We start from the raw sequence: 12951 nt of genomic DNA, 5'->3' as shown, positions 1-12951 counted from the left end.
TGCAATCCCATTAACAGCAGCGATTAGTTCTACAAGGAAGAAGCTGGCCACCACACTGATCACCACCTCTATGTGCAGAGAACAAGCTGTGTGAGGTGTAATAATGTTCCTTATCTCTGCCGTGGGAATGTGCTGGGATTGACTGAATACACTGTAGACTCTACAGCACTTCGGAACACTCCTCCCAATCCATTCCCTGTCTGTCTTTCCTCCCATGTCTACCACTTACATCCAGCCTCACACGGCTCGCCGGGTCCTGGCTCTCCTCTCCTTCACACGGCTCGCCGGGTCCTGGCTCTCCTCTCCTTCACACGGCTCGCCGGGTCCTGGCTCTCCTCTCCTTCACACGGCTCGCCGGGTCCTGGCTCTCCTCTCCTTCACACGGCTCGCCGGGTCCTGGCTCTCCTCTCCTTCACACGGCTCGCCGGGTCCTGGCTCTCCTCTCCTTCACACGGCTCGCCGGGTCCTGGCTCTCCTCTCCTTCACACGGCTCGCCGGGTCCTGGCTCTCCTCTCCTTCACACGGCTCGCCGGGTCCTGGCTCTCCTCTCCTTCACACGGCTCGCCGGGTCCTGGCTCTCCTCTCCTTCACACGGCTCGCCGGGTCCTGGCTCTCCTCTCCTTCACACGGCTCGCCGGGTCCTGGCTCTCCTCTCCTTCACACGGCTCGCCGGGTCCTGGCTCTCCTCTCCTTCACACGGCTCGCCGGGTCCTGGCTCTCCTCTCCTTCACACGGCTCGCCGGGTCCTGGCTCTCCTCTCCTTCACACGGCTCGCCGGGTCCTGGCTCTCCTCTCCTTCACACGGCTCGCCGGGTCCTGGCTCTCCTCTCCTTCACACGGCTCGCCGGGTCCTGGCTCTCCTCTCCTTCACACGGCTCGCCGGGTCCTGGCTCTCCTCTCCTTCACACGGCTCGCCGGGTCCTGGCTCTCCTCTCCTTCACACGGCTCGCCGGGTCCTGGCTCTCCTCTCCTTCACACGGCTCGCCGGGTCCTGGCTCTCCTCTCCTTCACACGGCTCGCCGGGTCCTGGCTCTCCTCTCCTTCACACGGCTCGCCGGGTCCTGGCTCTCCTCTCCTTCACACGGCTCGCCGGGTCCTGGCTCTCCTCTCCTTCACACGGCTCGCCGGGTCCTGGCTCTCCTCTCCTTCACACGGCTCGCCGGGTCCTGGCTCTCCTCTCCTTCACACGGCTCGCCGGGTCCTGGCTCTCCTCTCCTTCACACGGCTCGCCGGGTCCTGGCTCTCCTCTCCTTCACACGGCTCGCCGGGTCCTGGCTCTCCTCTCCTTCACACGGCTCGCCGGGTCCTGGCTCTCCTCTCCTTCACACGGCTCGCCGGGTCCTGGCTCTCCTCTCCTTCACACGGCTCGCCGGGTCCTGGCTCTCCTCTCCTTCACACGGCTCGCCGGGTCCTGGCTCTCCTCTCCTTCACACGGCTCGCCGGGTCCTGGCTCTCCTCTCCTTCACACAGCTTACCCAGATCCTGGTCCCTGTTGCTCTTCTCCTTGGAGCCAGTGAACAAACAACAGCTTCTACTCACTTCTGTCAGTGCCATAAGTGCAAAGCAGTCGAGTAGGGTTTGTCATCTCACTACTATGCTGCGCAGATGTCTGAGCTCACTCCATTACATGTGGGCACTGACTGTGCATAGCGCAGCAGTCAGATGACAAATCTACAGCACTCACAAAAGTGGCAAAGTAGCCACTGAGTGTTTTACTGCCTCCATGTTTCTTCTACAACCCTGTGGTCTAAGTACATCCATTCACATGCATCAGGTAATGAGACAAGTCTCATCAGAGCTGCCAGGTGTCGCTGAACTGGTGGTTCTGATAAGAATTGTAGAGAGTCTCTGTAGCTACTACATTTACAGAAGGTTTTTTTTGCGAGATAGAGATATATAGTGGAACCTTGCTTAACAAGAACAATCCGTTCTGGGACTGTGCTTGTTAACAAAGTTACTCGTAGGCAAAGCAAGATTTCCCATAGGAAATCATTGCAATGCAAACGATTCGTTCCAAAACGTGTTAAATTTCCCATCCTGGTCCCCTATTGTGCCATTCCAAACACGCACATATTATATGCTCACCTTACCTTCCGTTCCATCGCCGGTCTCCTGGGACTTGCTGTTCTCTGGTACGGGGCCGGGCTGTGTATCGCGTTACCATAACGACGAGGGAGGAACTTCCCGGCCAGAGCGCTGACGTCAAAGGCAGAGCCGCTTGCCTCCGATTGGCCAGCGCACTGCCTTTCAGTAGCGGCGACAGGAAGTTCCTCCCTCGTCGCTATGGATGCCGATACACAGCGTGGACTGCAGCGCAGCGGCGAACTACAGTACCCAGGAGGCCGGCGAAGAAACGAAAAGGTACACATATTATGTTATATTATATGCTCACCTTACCTTCCGTTCCATGGCAGGCCTCCTGGGTCTTGTAGTTCGCCGCGAGGACGTCGCGATGTACCCAGGAACTACAAGAACCATGAGGCCGGCGGTGGAACGGAAGGTAAGGTGAGCATAATACTGTATGTGTGTGCATGTTTGTGCGTACATGTGTGTGTTTGTGTGGACTGCAAGTGCGGGTCAGAGTGCGGTGGATGGACGGAACCGGAAGTGTGTGAGGTGAGGATTTTGCTCGTACAGCAAAGCTTTCTCTTAAAGCGGGTTACAAATTTACAGAAAGCTTTGCTTGTTAAGCGAAATTCTCGTTAAGCGAGGTACCACTGTGTGTATAATGTATAATATATCTATAAATCTCTAACTCTAATCTCTAACTCTAATCTCTAACTCTAATCTCTAACTCTAATCTCTAACTCTAATCTCTAACTCTAATCTCTAACTCTAATCTCTAACTCTAATCTCTAACTCTAATCTCTAACTCTAATCTCTAACTCTAATCTCTAACTCTAATCTCTAACTCTAATCTCTAACTCTAATCTCTAACTCTAATCTCTAACTCTAATCTCTAACTCTAATCTCTAACTCTAATCTCTAACTCTAATCTCTAACTCTAATCTCTAACTCTAATCTCTAACTCTAATCTCTAACTCTAATCTCTAACTCTAATCTCTAACTCTAATCTCTAACTCTAATCTCTAACTCTAATCTCTAACTCTGTATGGCACTTTTACAGCATTGGTATTGGCCACCAGACCAGGGACTTGTCAACTTTTTTTTTTACTCAGGTAGATATAGGGAGTATTTTTGGTGAAGAAATACTGAGGGAAATTAAAAAGCATGCCTGCCAGTCTGGAATCTAGTAAGGGACTATTTGATCATAGCATAGGGGGAAGTGGACTATAAAGGCAGAGATGTGCCAGCTGAGAATGAATGAGAGGCACTTTTGTGACACGGGCCAGCTTGTATCCCCTCCAACAACCTCTATGACAGTGATGGCGAACCTATGGCACGCGTGCCAAACAGGGCACGCAGAGCCCTTGTTGCTGGCACACGCGCTGTCGCCATATTCAGCCACTCTGCACTGTCGGTGTGGTCGCGCCGACGTGCAAAGTGGTGTTGGAACAGAGGAGACATTTCTCCTCCTTCTGACACTCTTCTCCTGGGCTGCAGGCCTGTTGCCTAGGAGACGGAGGAGCATCAGTAGGCGGTGCCGGCGTCTTGTGGCCGCGCGGGACCTGAACTAACTGAGGACGCAGCGATGGAGCGGGTTCTGCAAGGTGAGTTGTTTTTTTTTTTAATTTTTAAGCTGTGTGCGGCTGTGCCAAGGTGTGGGGGACAGAGCCAGCACGGGGGAAACGTGGAGCGCACGGGGCAAGCATACGGAGCGCACGGGGCAAGCATACGGAGCGCACGGGGCAAGCATACGGAGCGCACGGGGCAAGCATACGGAGCGCACGGGGCAAGCATACGGAGCGCACGGGGCAAGCATACGGAGCGCACGGGGCAAGCATACGGAGCGCACGGGGCAAGCATACGGAGCGCACGGGGCAAGCATACGGAGCGCACGGGGCAAGCATACGGAGCGCACGGGGCAAGCATACGGAGCGCACGGGGCAAGCATACGGAGCGCACGGGGCAAGCATACGGAGCGCACGGGGCAAGCATACGGAGCGCACGGGGCAAGCATACGGAGCGCACGGGGCAAGCAAACAGAGCACGGGGCAAGCAAACAGAGCACGGGGCAAGCAAACAGAGCACGGGGCAAGCAAACAGAGCACGGGGCAAGCAAACAGAGCACGGGGCAAGCAAACAGAGCACGGGGCAAGCAAACAGAGCACGGGGCAAGCAAACAGAGCACGGGGCAAACATAGCTGCAAGGATGGGAGAAACATGCAAAGATGGAGAAAAACGTGCAAAGATGGGGAAACATAGCTGCAAGAATGGGGGGGGAATATAACTGCAAAGATGGGGGGAAACATGGCTGCAAAGATGGGGGGGGAACATGGCTGCAAAGATGGGGGGGAAACATGGCTGCAAAGATGGGGGGGAAACATGGCTGCAAAGATGGGGGGGAAACATGGCTGCAAAGATGGGGGGGAAACATGGCTGCAAAGATGGGGGGGAAACATGGCTGCAAAGATGGGGGGGAAACATGGCTGCAAAGATGGGGGGGAAACATGGCTGCAAAGATGGGGGAAACATGCCAGGATGGGGTACATTTAGCAGGAAGCGGAACATGCCAGTAAGGGGTACATTTACCAGGATGGGGGATACATTTACCAGGATGGGGGGAAACATGAAAGGATGGGGGGAAATATGCCAGGATGGGGGTACATGAACATGCCAGGATGAGGACAAATGCCAGGATGGGGAACATTTAGCAGGAAGGGTGACATTTATCAGGATGGGGTACATTTACCAGGAAAGGGGACATTTACCAGGATAAGGGAACATGCCTGGATGAGGTACATTTACCAGGATGGGGTCATTTAACAGCATGGGGGAACATGCCAGGATGGGATACATTTACAATGATGGGGTACATTTACCAGGAATGGGGTACATTTACCAGAGTGGAGGACATTTACCAGGAATGGGGTACATGCCGGGATGAAGGAACATTTACCAGGATGGGGCCATGATGGGGACAAATATACCAGAATGTAGGAAATATATATCAGGATGGGGACATGTTTACCAAGAAGTGGCCCAGGATGGGGGACATAACTTCAGAATTGAAGGGGAGGGGAGCAACTCGTACGTCTTTATGGGATTTCAGGATGTTCAGACTTTGAAATGTAGATGTGGATTACAGGGTGACATCTGATTGCATTCCAGGCTAAAATCTTTGTCTAATATGCTGCAATTTTTTTCCAGAGGGATCAATCCAACTGCTGTGTCTGGAAAGGTTAGGGCCTCAGCTTCAATGTGTGGTAAGCAGGAGCGTGATGCCCCCTGCTGAGGAGAAGGGAAGACGGCAAAGGTAAGGTTACAATCAATTATTTACATAATAGTTTTGGTTGGCACTTCGGGAAAAAAAAATGGGTTTAGGGATACAGTTTGGGCACTCTGCCTGTAAAAGGTTCGCCATGACTGCTCTATGACATACAGGAGTACAAGCAAATCAGAAAATATAGAAAAGGTATTATTTATTGAAATTATTCAACATGTTCTGTGAACATTTAGACTTGTTTAGGAGCTTTTAACAGCAAAGTTTGTCATGGCACAACCTTTAAATTGCCATCCTGGAATACATGGAATCTTTACTAATGGACTTACAAAGAATCACGTCTTCGATACACTAACTTCAGAGTACCTACCTTCATAGCCTTCTTTAACTGTTTTGCATCAAACACAGCTGGAGGCAATATGAGGGACACCATAAGATGTTCAAAGTTTCCTGAAAGATCACCTTTCAAGTCATCCTTCAGCTCCTAATTGTGAGACAAATTCCATGGGTTTATTTTAGCTTTTCGAACAGTTATACAATTATACCCATGGCAGGACCAGCACATGGATTTTCAGCTGCTTGTTTTGCACAGGATAGAGGTATTAAAAATAAGTTTCACCAGTAAAAACCAGCAGCAATGCCTTTTACTGCACTTTTTTTCTAAAGCTGAAAAACCTGCACCTTCAGTACTTTGATCGCTGGGTCAGACAAAGCTTCAAAAATGTAGAAGCTATGAAGTGCTATAACTACTTGCAGGATCCTCATACTTTATTTTTCTTCTTATGTATGGCACAATGTAAAGTCTTCCCTCAATGCTCTATAATAATTTTAAAATAGAATAGATTGTCACAATACATGAACCAAAGTTGACCAAACACCTACTTGGATTGTGGCCTGTATAATAAGATACAGTATTTAGTATGAATGGCACACAGTAAGGCTATGTTCACACAGGGCGTTTTCCCTGCTTTTTCTTGCATGTTTTCTTCATTGGTTTTATGCAAATCCATGCTAACAGAACGCTGCTTTTTACATCACCACCAAAGCCTATGAGATTACAGAAACCAGAGTGCTCAGGATGAGCCAAGCTAAGTAACAAACATTGCCCTATTGTTGAAATGGCAAATATTAGATCAACACTGTGCCAGGTTCTCATATTATGAGACAGAGAAATTGCCTATAGATGGTAGATTATATGAGGAACGATCTCTCCATAATTGTTGAGGTGTCTGGAGATATCCCCAGGGCTGCACTGGTCCCTATATACAGGGTATGGTGTGAGGGGAGCAAGCTTTATAATTAGCCTTCCTGGCGAGATTTCTCCTGTTCCCCTGAGGAGTAACAGACGAAACGCATCAGGAGATTTTGGGAACCTAACTTAGACTGGATATGAAGAGGGTATTGTGTGGCCTTATAAATATCCCTTCCCTTCTGTATATAGGGAGTACTCCAGCCCTAGCGATATATCCAGACACCAACAATTATGGTGAGATTGTTCCTCATATAATCTGCCAACTGTAGACAATTTCTCTCTCTCTCATGATATGAGAATCTGGCACAGTGTTGATATTTACCATTTCAATAGGGCAGTGCCAGTTATTTGACTTGGCTGATACCGAGCACTCTGAATTATATGTTCATTGTATGCCTGTGTGCTTTTTAAGTTTTCTAATTTTTAACCTTTACTAATTAAAATCTATGTTTTAAAATTTACTACTCCTGCTGAATATACATAAAAAAAAACAAAAAAAGAAGAAAAACAAGAAACTTTTGATAGTACCCATTACTCTTTGAGTAGACCGGCAATTATTTGCTACAGTTTTACTGAAGAAATTAACAAAAAAAAAAAAAAAAATCATGTGTCACCGTAGACTAAGGCGGGCTTGCACACTACGACATCGCAGGTGCGATGTCGGTGGGGTCAAATTGAAAATGACATACTTCCGGCATCGCATGCGACATCGTAGTGTGTAAAGGCTCGATGATACGATTAACGAGCGCAAAATCGTCGTAATCGTATCATCGGTGCAGCGTCGGCATAATCCATGATTACGCTGACGCGACGGTCCGATGTTGCCCCTCGTTCCTGCGGCAGCACACATCGCTGTGTGTGAAGCCGCAGGAGCGAGGAACATCTCCTACCTGCGTCACTGCGGCTTCCGTAGGATATGCGGAAGGAAGGAGGTGGGCGGGATGTTTACATCCCGCTCATCTCCGCCCCTCCGCTCCTATTGGCCGCCTGCCGTGTGACGTCGTAGTGACGCCGCACGACCCGCCCCTTAATAAGGAGGCGTGTCGCCGGCCAGAGCGACGTCGCAGGGCAGGTGAGTCCATGTGAAGCTGCCGTAGCGATAATGTTCGCTACGGCAGCCATCACAAGGATATCGCAGTTGCGACGGGGGCGGACACTATCGCGCTCAGCATCGCAGCATCGGCTTGCGATGTCGTAGTGTGCAAAGTGCCCTTTAGTCCTCCCACTCTTCACCCTGGACATGCATGCTTCAATGATCGTTACTGTATTCTGAACAGGAAAAAGGAGATCAGCCACTACTAGTACCCAACAATTTCAAATCCAGCAACTTAATCCTCCTTTCCCATGACTGTCGTCTTTGTGAGGAGAGTCATGACACATTAGTACCTGACATTTATCCATGTTGACCCCTAGAGAGCATGGGACCACACTGAAGATCTGACACTGACTACTTTACATTGTATCAGTGCACAGCTTGTATAACAGTGTACATTTGGTGTTCCCTCTAAACAACAACACCCAGCAATTAATGTCTAAACAGTTGGCAACAAAAGTGAGTACACGCATAAGTGAAAATGGCCAAATTGTGGCCACCATTATTCTCGAGCACTGCCTTAACGCTCTTTGGTATGGAGCCATTTGAATCCATTTCCACTCCTCCATGAGGACATCACAGCGCTGGAGGACATTAGAGATCTTGCGCTCCTATACCTTCTCTTTGAGGATGCCCTAGAGACGCTCAATAGGGTTTAAAGTCTGAAGGCATGCATGGGCAGTTGAGCACCTTTATCCTCCATTTCTTTACCAAGGCAGTGATAGTCTTGCAGGTGTGTTTGGGGTTGTTATGTTGGAATACTGCCCTGCAGCCCAGTTTCCAAAGGGAGGGGGATCATGCTCTGCTTCAGTATGTCACAGTACATGTTGGTATTCATGGTTCCGTCAATGAACTGTAGCTCCCCACAGCCAGCAGCACTCATGCAGCTTTAAACCATGGGACTTCCATCACCATGCTTGACTGTAGGCAAAACACACTTGTCTTTGAACTCATTACCTGGTTGGAGCTACACACGCTTGAAACCATTTAAAATCAAATATGTTCATCTGGGTCTCATCAGCCCACGGACATGGTTCCAGTAATCCATGTCCTTAGTCGTCTTGTCCTAAGCAAACTGCTTACAGGCTTTATTGTGCATATTCTTAGAAGAGACTTCCTTCTGGGACGACAGCCATGCAGACCAATTTGATGCAGAGTATGGTCTAAGCACTGACAGGCTGACCCCCAGACCCCTTTAACATTCGCAACAATGCTGTTACTCGTATGTCTATTTTGAAAAGACTAACAAATTATAAAAAAAAAACACAACAGCTGCACTCCGAGATGCTAAAAGTATGCAAACATTGAACATATCATTGGACATCGGTCCCCACGTGCTATCCCAGTTTTCTGGCTCCATCACCCTGGTAGGTGCAGCATCCTTATTCAGGTTACTTGAATTCTCAGGTTTATTTTATTCCTGGGCTGTAATCCTTGGGGCTGTCCCCTCTATACTGGGCAGAGGGTCTTGGATCCATGGGAGAATTCTCCCCTTACTTCATCCGGGACACGTGGGGTTTTCTCCCTCTCAGCACCTCTTTCCCTTGGTCCTTCACTTATTTCTTATCTTAATGTATTTAATGACACATTCACAGCATTATATTAATAAAATGTTTTATACATTTATAATCTTGGTCTGTTGAGTGTCTTTCATATATGGCAAATTTAAAGACTTTCTCTTGGGTATTATCAGTCTTGAGTTGTTGCTAATACTTATGTGGTTCTTTTTTGTTCTTATTCAAACATTGAACATACCGTATATACTGGCGTATAAGACGACTTTTAACCCCCTTAAAATAATGGCTACAGTGGGGGGTCGTCTTATACGCCGGATATATATGTGTATATATATAGGTACACTGCAGCGTCCAGGGGAGGTGGGGGCAGCAGCTCTGGAGCGCAGGTGAAGCTGCGGGCTGCAGCCTTTGATCTCCTGCACCCGCTGATATAATATGCACAGCCGCTGTCCATCTCCAATGGTGCTGAAATCGCACGCAGTGAGGGGCTGGGGCAGCGGTGCATAGTATATGAGCCTGCGTCCCAGTGTGATCGCACATGCCCCCCCCTGTGTTAGATTTGGCCCCCAGGCTGCTGCTCATTCTAAAATAAAAAAGCTTTACTTACCCCCTGCAGCGTTTCTCCTCGTGTCCCTGCTTCCACTGTGATCAGGCAGGCAGAGAGCTCAGCCTGCTGTGCCGATCACATGACCGCACTGAGAACCAGGAAGTGGAAGAACAGAAGCACGGAGCCAGACAGGAGGGAGCTCAGCGCTGGAGGAGATAAGGAAAGAGGGTTTTATTTTACTTTGGGCAGCAGCCTAGGGGCCATATCCGACACAGGGGGACTTGTGCGATCTATATAGGGGCCATGGGCAGCACTATGGGGGCGATATCTGACACAGGGGGACTTGTGCGATCTATATAGGGGCCATGGGCAGCACTATGGGGGCGATATCTGACACAGGGGGACTTGTGCGATCTATATAGGGGCCATGGGCAGCACTATGGGGGTGATATCTGACACAGGGGGACTTGTGAGATCTATATAGGGGCCATGGGCAGCACTATGGGGGCGATATCTAACACAGGGGGACTTGTGCGATCTATATAGGAGCCATGGGCAGCACTATGGGGGCGATATCTAACACAGGGGGACTTGTGCGATCTATAGGGGCCATGGGCAGCAGCATGGGGGCGTTATCTAACACGGGAACGTGTGCAATCCATAGGGGACCATAGGCAGCACAGGGGAATGTGTGCCATCACAAGGGGGCTATATTCAATATAAGGGGGCCATATCCAGATTAAGGGGGCTAATTTTAGGATGGGGGGCTATGAGGGACATATACCCTATATGATTTGTTAGAGGGACACTGGCATTATAAGATGGACCCCATTTAACATTAAAAAAAAAAAAATTCTCTTTTCCTTCACCAAATTTGGGGGTGCGTCTTATAATCAGGTGCGTCTTATAAAGCGAAAAATACGGTATACATCATACAGCAGGGGTCGGGAACCTATGGCTCGCGAGCCAGATATGGCTCTTTTGATGGCCGTATCTGGCTCGCAGACAGGGCTCCTACCTGTCTATGGGCAAATGCCGGGGCCCTGGAGAGCCGGGGGGGCCCACTCGACCTCGTCAGTTCTCCTGTCCCTTGGCCGGGGCCCACTCGCCTTTATAGTTCTGCTGCCCCCGGCCGAGTTCCGGGGACCACAGTCCTCGGCAGCAATCTGCGGCGCCGTCACTTTAAGGCGCGCAGACATCCTGTTTTGAATTTCATCTGTGGGCGGAGCTACCGCCTTCTCAGTCCCACAGATGAAGGAGGCGAGCTTCTGTCCGGCGCTGTGTGGGCCCCCTCTCCACCATGACCTAATCGGGTAAATGCCCTCCCCGCCTCCCCATTATGGGCCCCGGTGAGCTGCTTCTAACCCCCCAGATGTATGCCCTGCCAATCCCCCCCCCCCGCCGATGCCGCGGGTGCAGGCCCCACAGAGCAGCAGAGTTGTGTGTATTTGTCTGTATGTAGCAGAGTTGTATGTGTTTGTCTGTATGTAGCAGAGTTGTGTGTGTTTGTTTGTATGTAGCAGAGTTGTATGTGTTTGTCTGTATGTAGCAGAGTTGTGTGTGTTTGTCTGTATGTAGCAGAGTTGTGTGTGTTTGTCTGTATGTAGCAGAGTTGTATGTGTTTGTCTGTATGTAGCAGAGTTGTGTGTGTTTGTTTGTAGCAGAGTTGTGTGTTTGTCTGTTTGTAGCAGAGTTGTGTGTGTTTGTCTGTTTGTAGCAGAGTGTAGTACCATTGTTTCAGTCCAGTTGTGGCTTTATACAGCAGGGAGGAGCATTCCTTGCTGTACTAAGTGAACATTGGAGCGATTGATCTGTCAATGGCCCTTTAAAAACATATTGTACGGCTCTCGCGGAATTAAAATTAACATGTTGCAATCAAAGCAGACTTTTTTTCATTTGGGAGCGGGGTAGTCTTATACAGTGAGTATATCCCAAATTCTATATTTTTAGGGCAGAAGTTGGGGGTCGTCTTATACGCCGGCATATACGGTAGCAGTAATGTACGAGCCAAGTTCCTAAGGAAATACATTTAAAAATTGAGACACTTATGGCATAAAAAGGGTCAGTTTTGGATATCTCTTTGCTAGGTCCCTAACTAAGTGCCTCTACCCGGGGCTGAAAAGCCTACAATTTTATGGGTAGGCAGGAATCTAATAGAGAATTAAAAATCGCCATTTAAGCTGGTGGGAAGCAGTGCTCAGTCAGAAGGGATGACCTTATAGTCTAAAATGAGAAAACGGACGGCAATGCCTAACAGACAAATGGAAAAAGGTGCAAACTGAACATGAAATATATATTCAATAATAAAGAGCTGCACTCAAACGCTAAAAGGTATGCAAACATTGAATATAGTTTAAAAGATTTTTAATTTTCTATTAGCAGGTTCCTGCCCACTTCATTATAGGCTTTTCCGCCTAGACAAAGGCATTTAGGTAGGGACCCAACAAAGAGATACACCTTGACGCTGGCTGCTGGGTTCACATAAAACTGGCCTTCTTTATGCTCCAAGTGTCGTAGCTTTTAAATTTGCCTTATTTTGCGGATTATAAGACGCACCCAAAATTTAGGAAGCAGAAAATAATGGAATTAATATTAAAAAGGCGGTCAGTTTTATAATAAACATATAGCTTACTGGGTGTTCCGTGGAGCCAGGGACGCAGCTGAAAGAAGATGTCTGTGGCATGGCATGCTGCGAGCCCAAGGCTGAAAGGAGGGGGTGTCACGGCAGCCTGATAAGGGCGCCATTGATCTCCGGTCAGTGGAAGAGATGTGCTTCAGGATAATAACTGCAAAGGCAGCACATGTGTAGATTGAGATCTCCAAGAGCCAAGATCTCAAACTGCACGTGCACCGCTTTCATCGCGTCAAAAACAGCGCGCGCGCATTCCCTTCCCCCCCCAATTTTTTGGGGAAAATGTGTGTCTCATAATCCAAAACATACAGCATTTCCTTATCAGTAATGCATGTCCAAATTGCTATATTCAATGTCTGTATACCTTAGCGTTTCAGAGTGCAGTTGTTTATTTGTTAAATTATATTCATAGTCAGTTTTCACCTGTTTACATTTATCTGTTAGGAAGTGCTCTCAGATTCCCCCATTTTGAAAACACAACCTCTAAATATGCTGCTGAACACGTGCACTCAATCTCTTTGGTCAACCATTGCGAGATTGAGTGGAATCTATCTTTTTAAAGTCCT

General features: G+C 48.8%; 1 protein-coding gene across 1 annotated transcript in view; it reads right to left on the bottom strand.

The window, feature by feature from the left end:
- ANXA3 (annexin A3) overlaps nt 1-12951 on the bottom strand; it is a 91751-nt gene that overhangs the window by 33872 nt on the left and 44928 nt on the right. Inside the window, exon 5 of the mRNA XM_075337665.1 lies at nt 5715-5828. Within this exon, the coding sequence (XP_075193780.1) occupies nt 5715-5828 (114 nt within the window). The remainder of the gene's footprint in view (nt 1-5714; nt 5829-12951) is intronic.

This window comes from Anomaloglossus baeobatrachus, chromosome 1 (assembly GCF_048569485.1).
Source record: "Anomaloglossus baeobatrachus isolate aAnoBae1 chromosome 1, aAnoBae1.hap1, whole genome shotgun sequence".
In the NCBI taxonomy this organism is placed as follows: Eukaryota; Metazoa; Chordata; class Amphibia; order Anura; family Aromobatidae; genus Anomaloglossus; species Anomaloglossus baeobatrachus.
The sequence above is the reverse complement of the archived record's forward strand: the minus strand, read 5'-3'. Positions and strand labels throughout refer to the sequence as shown.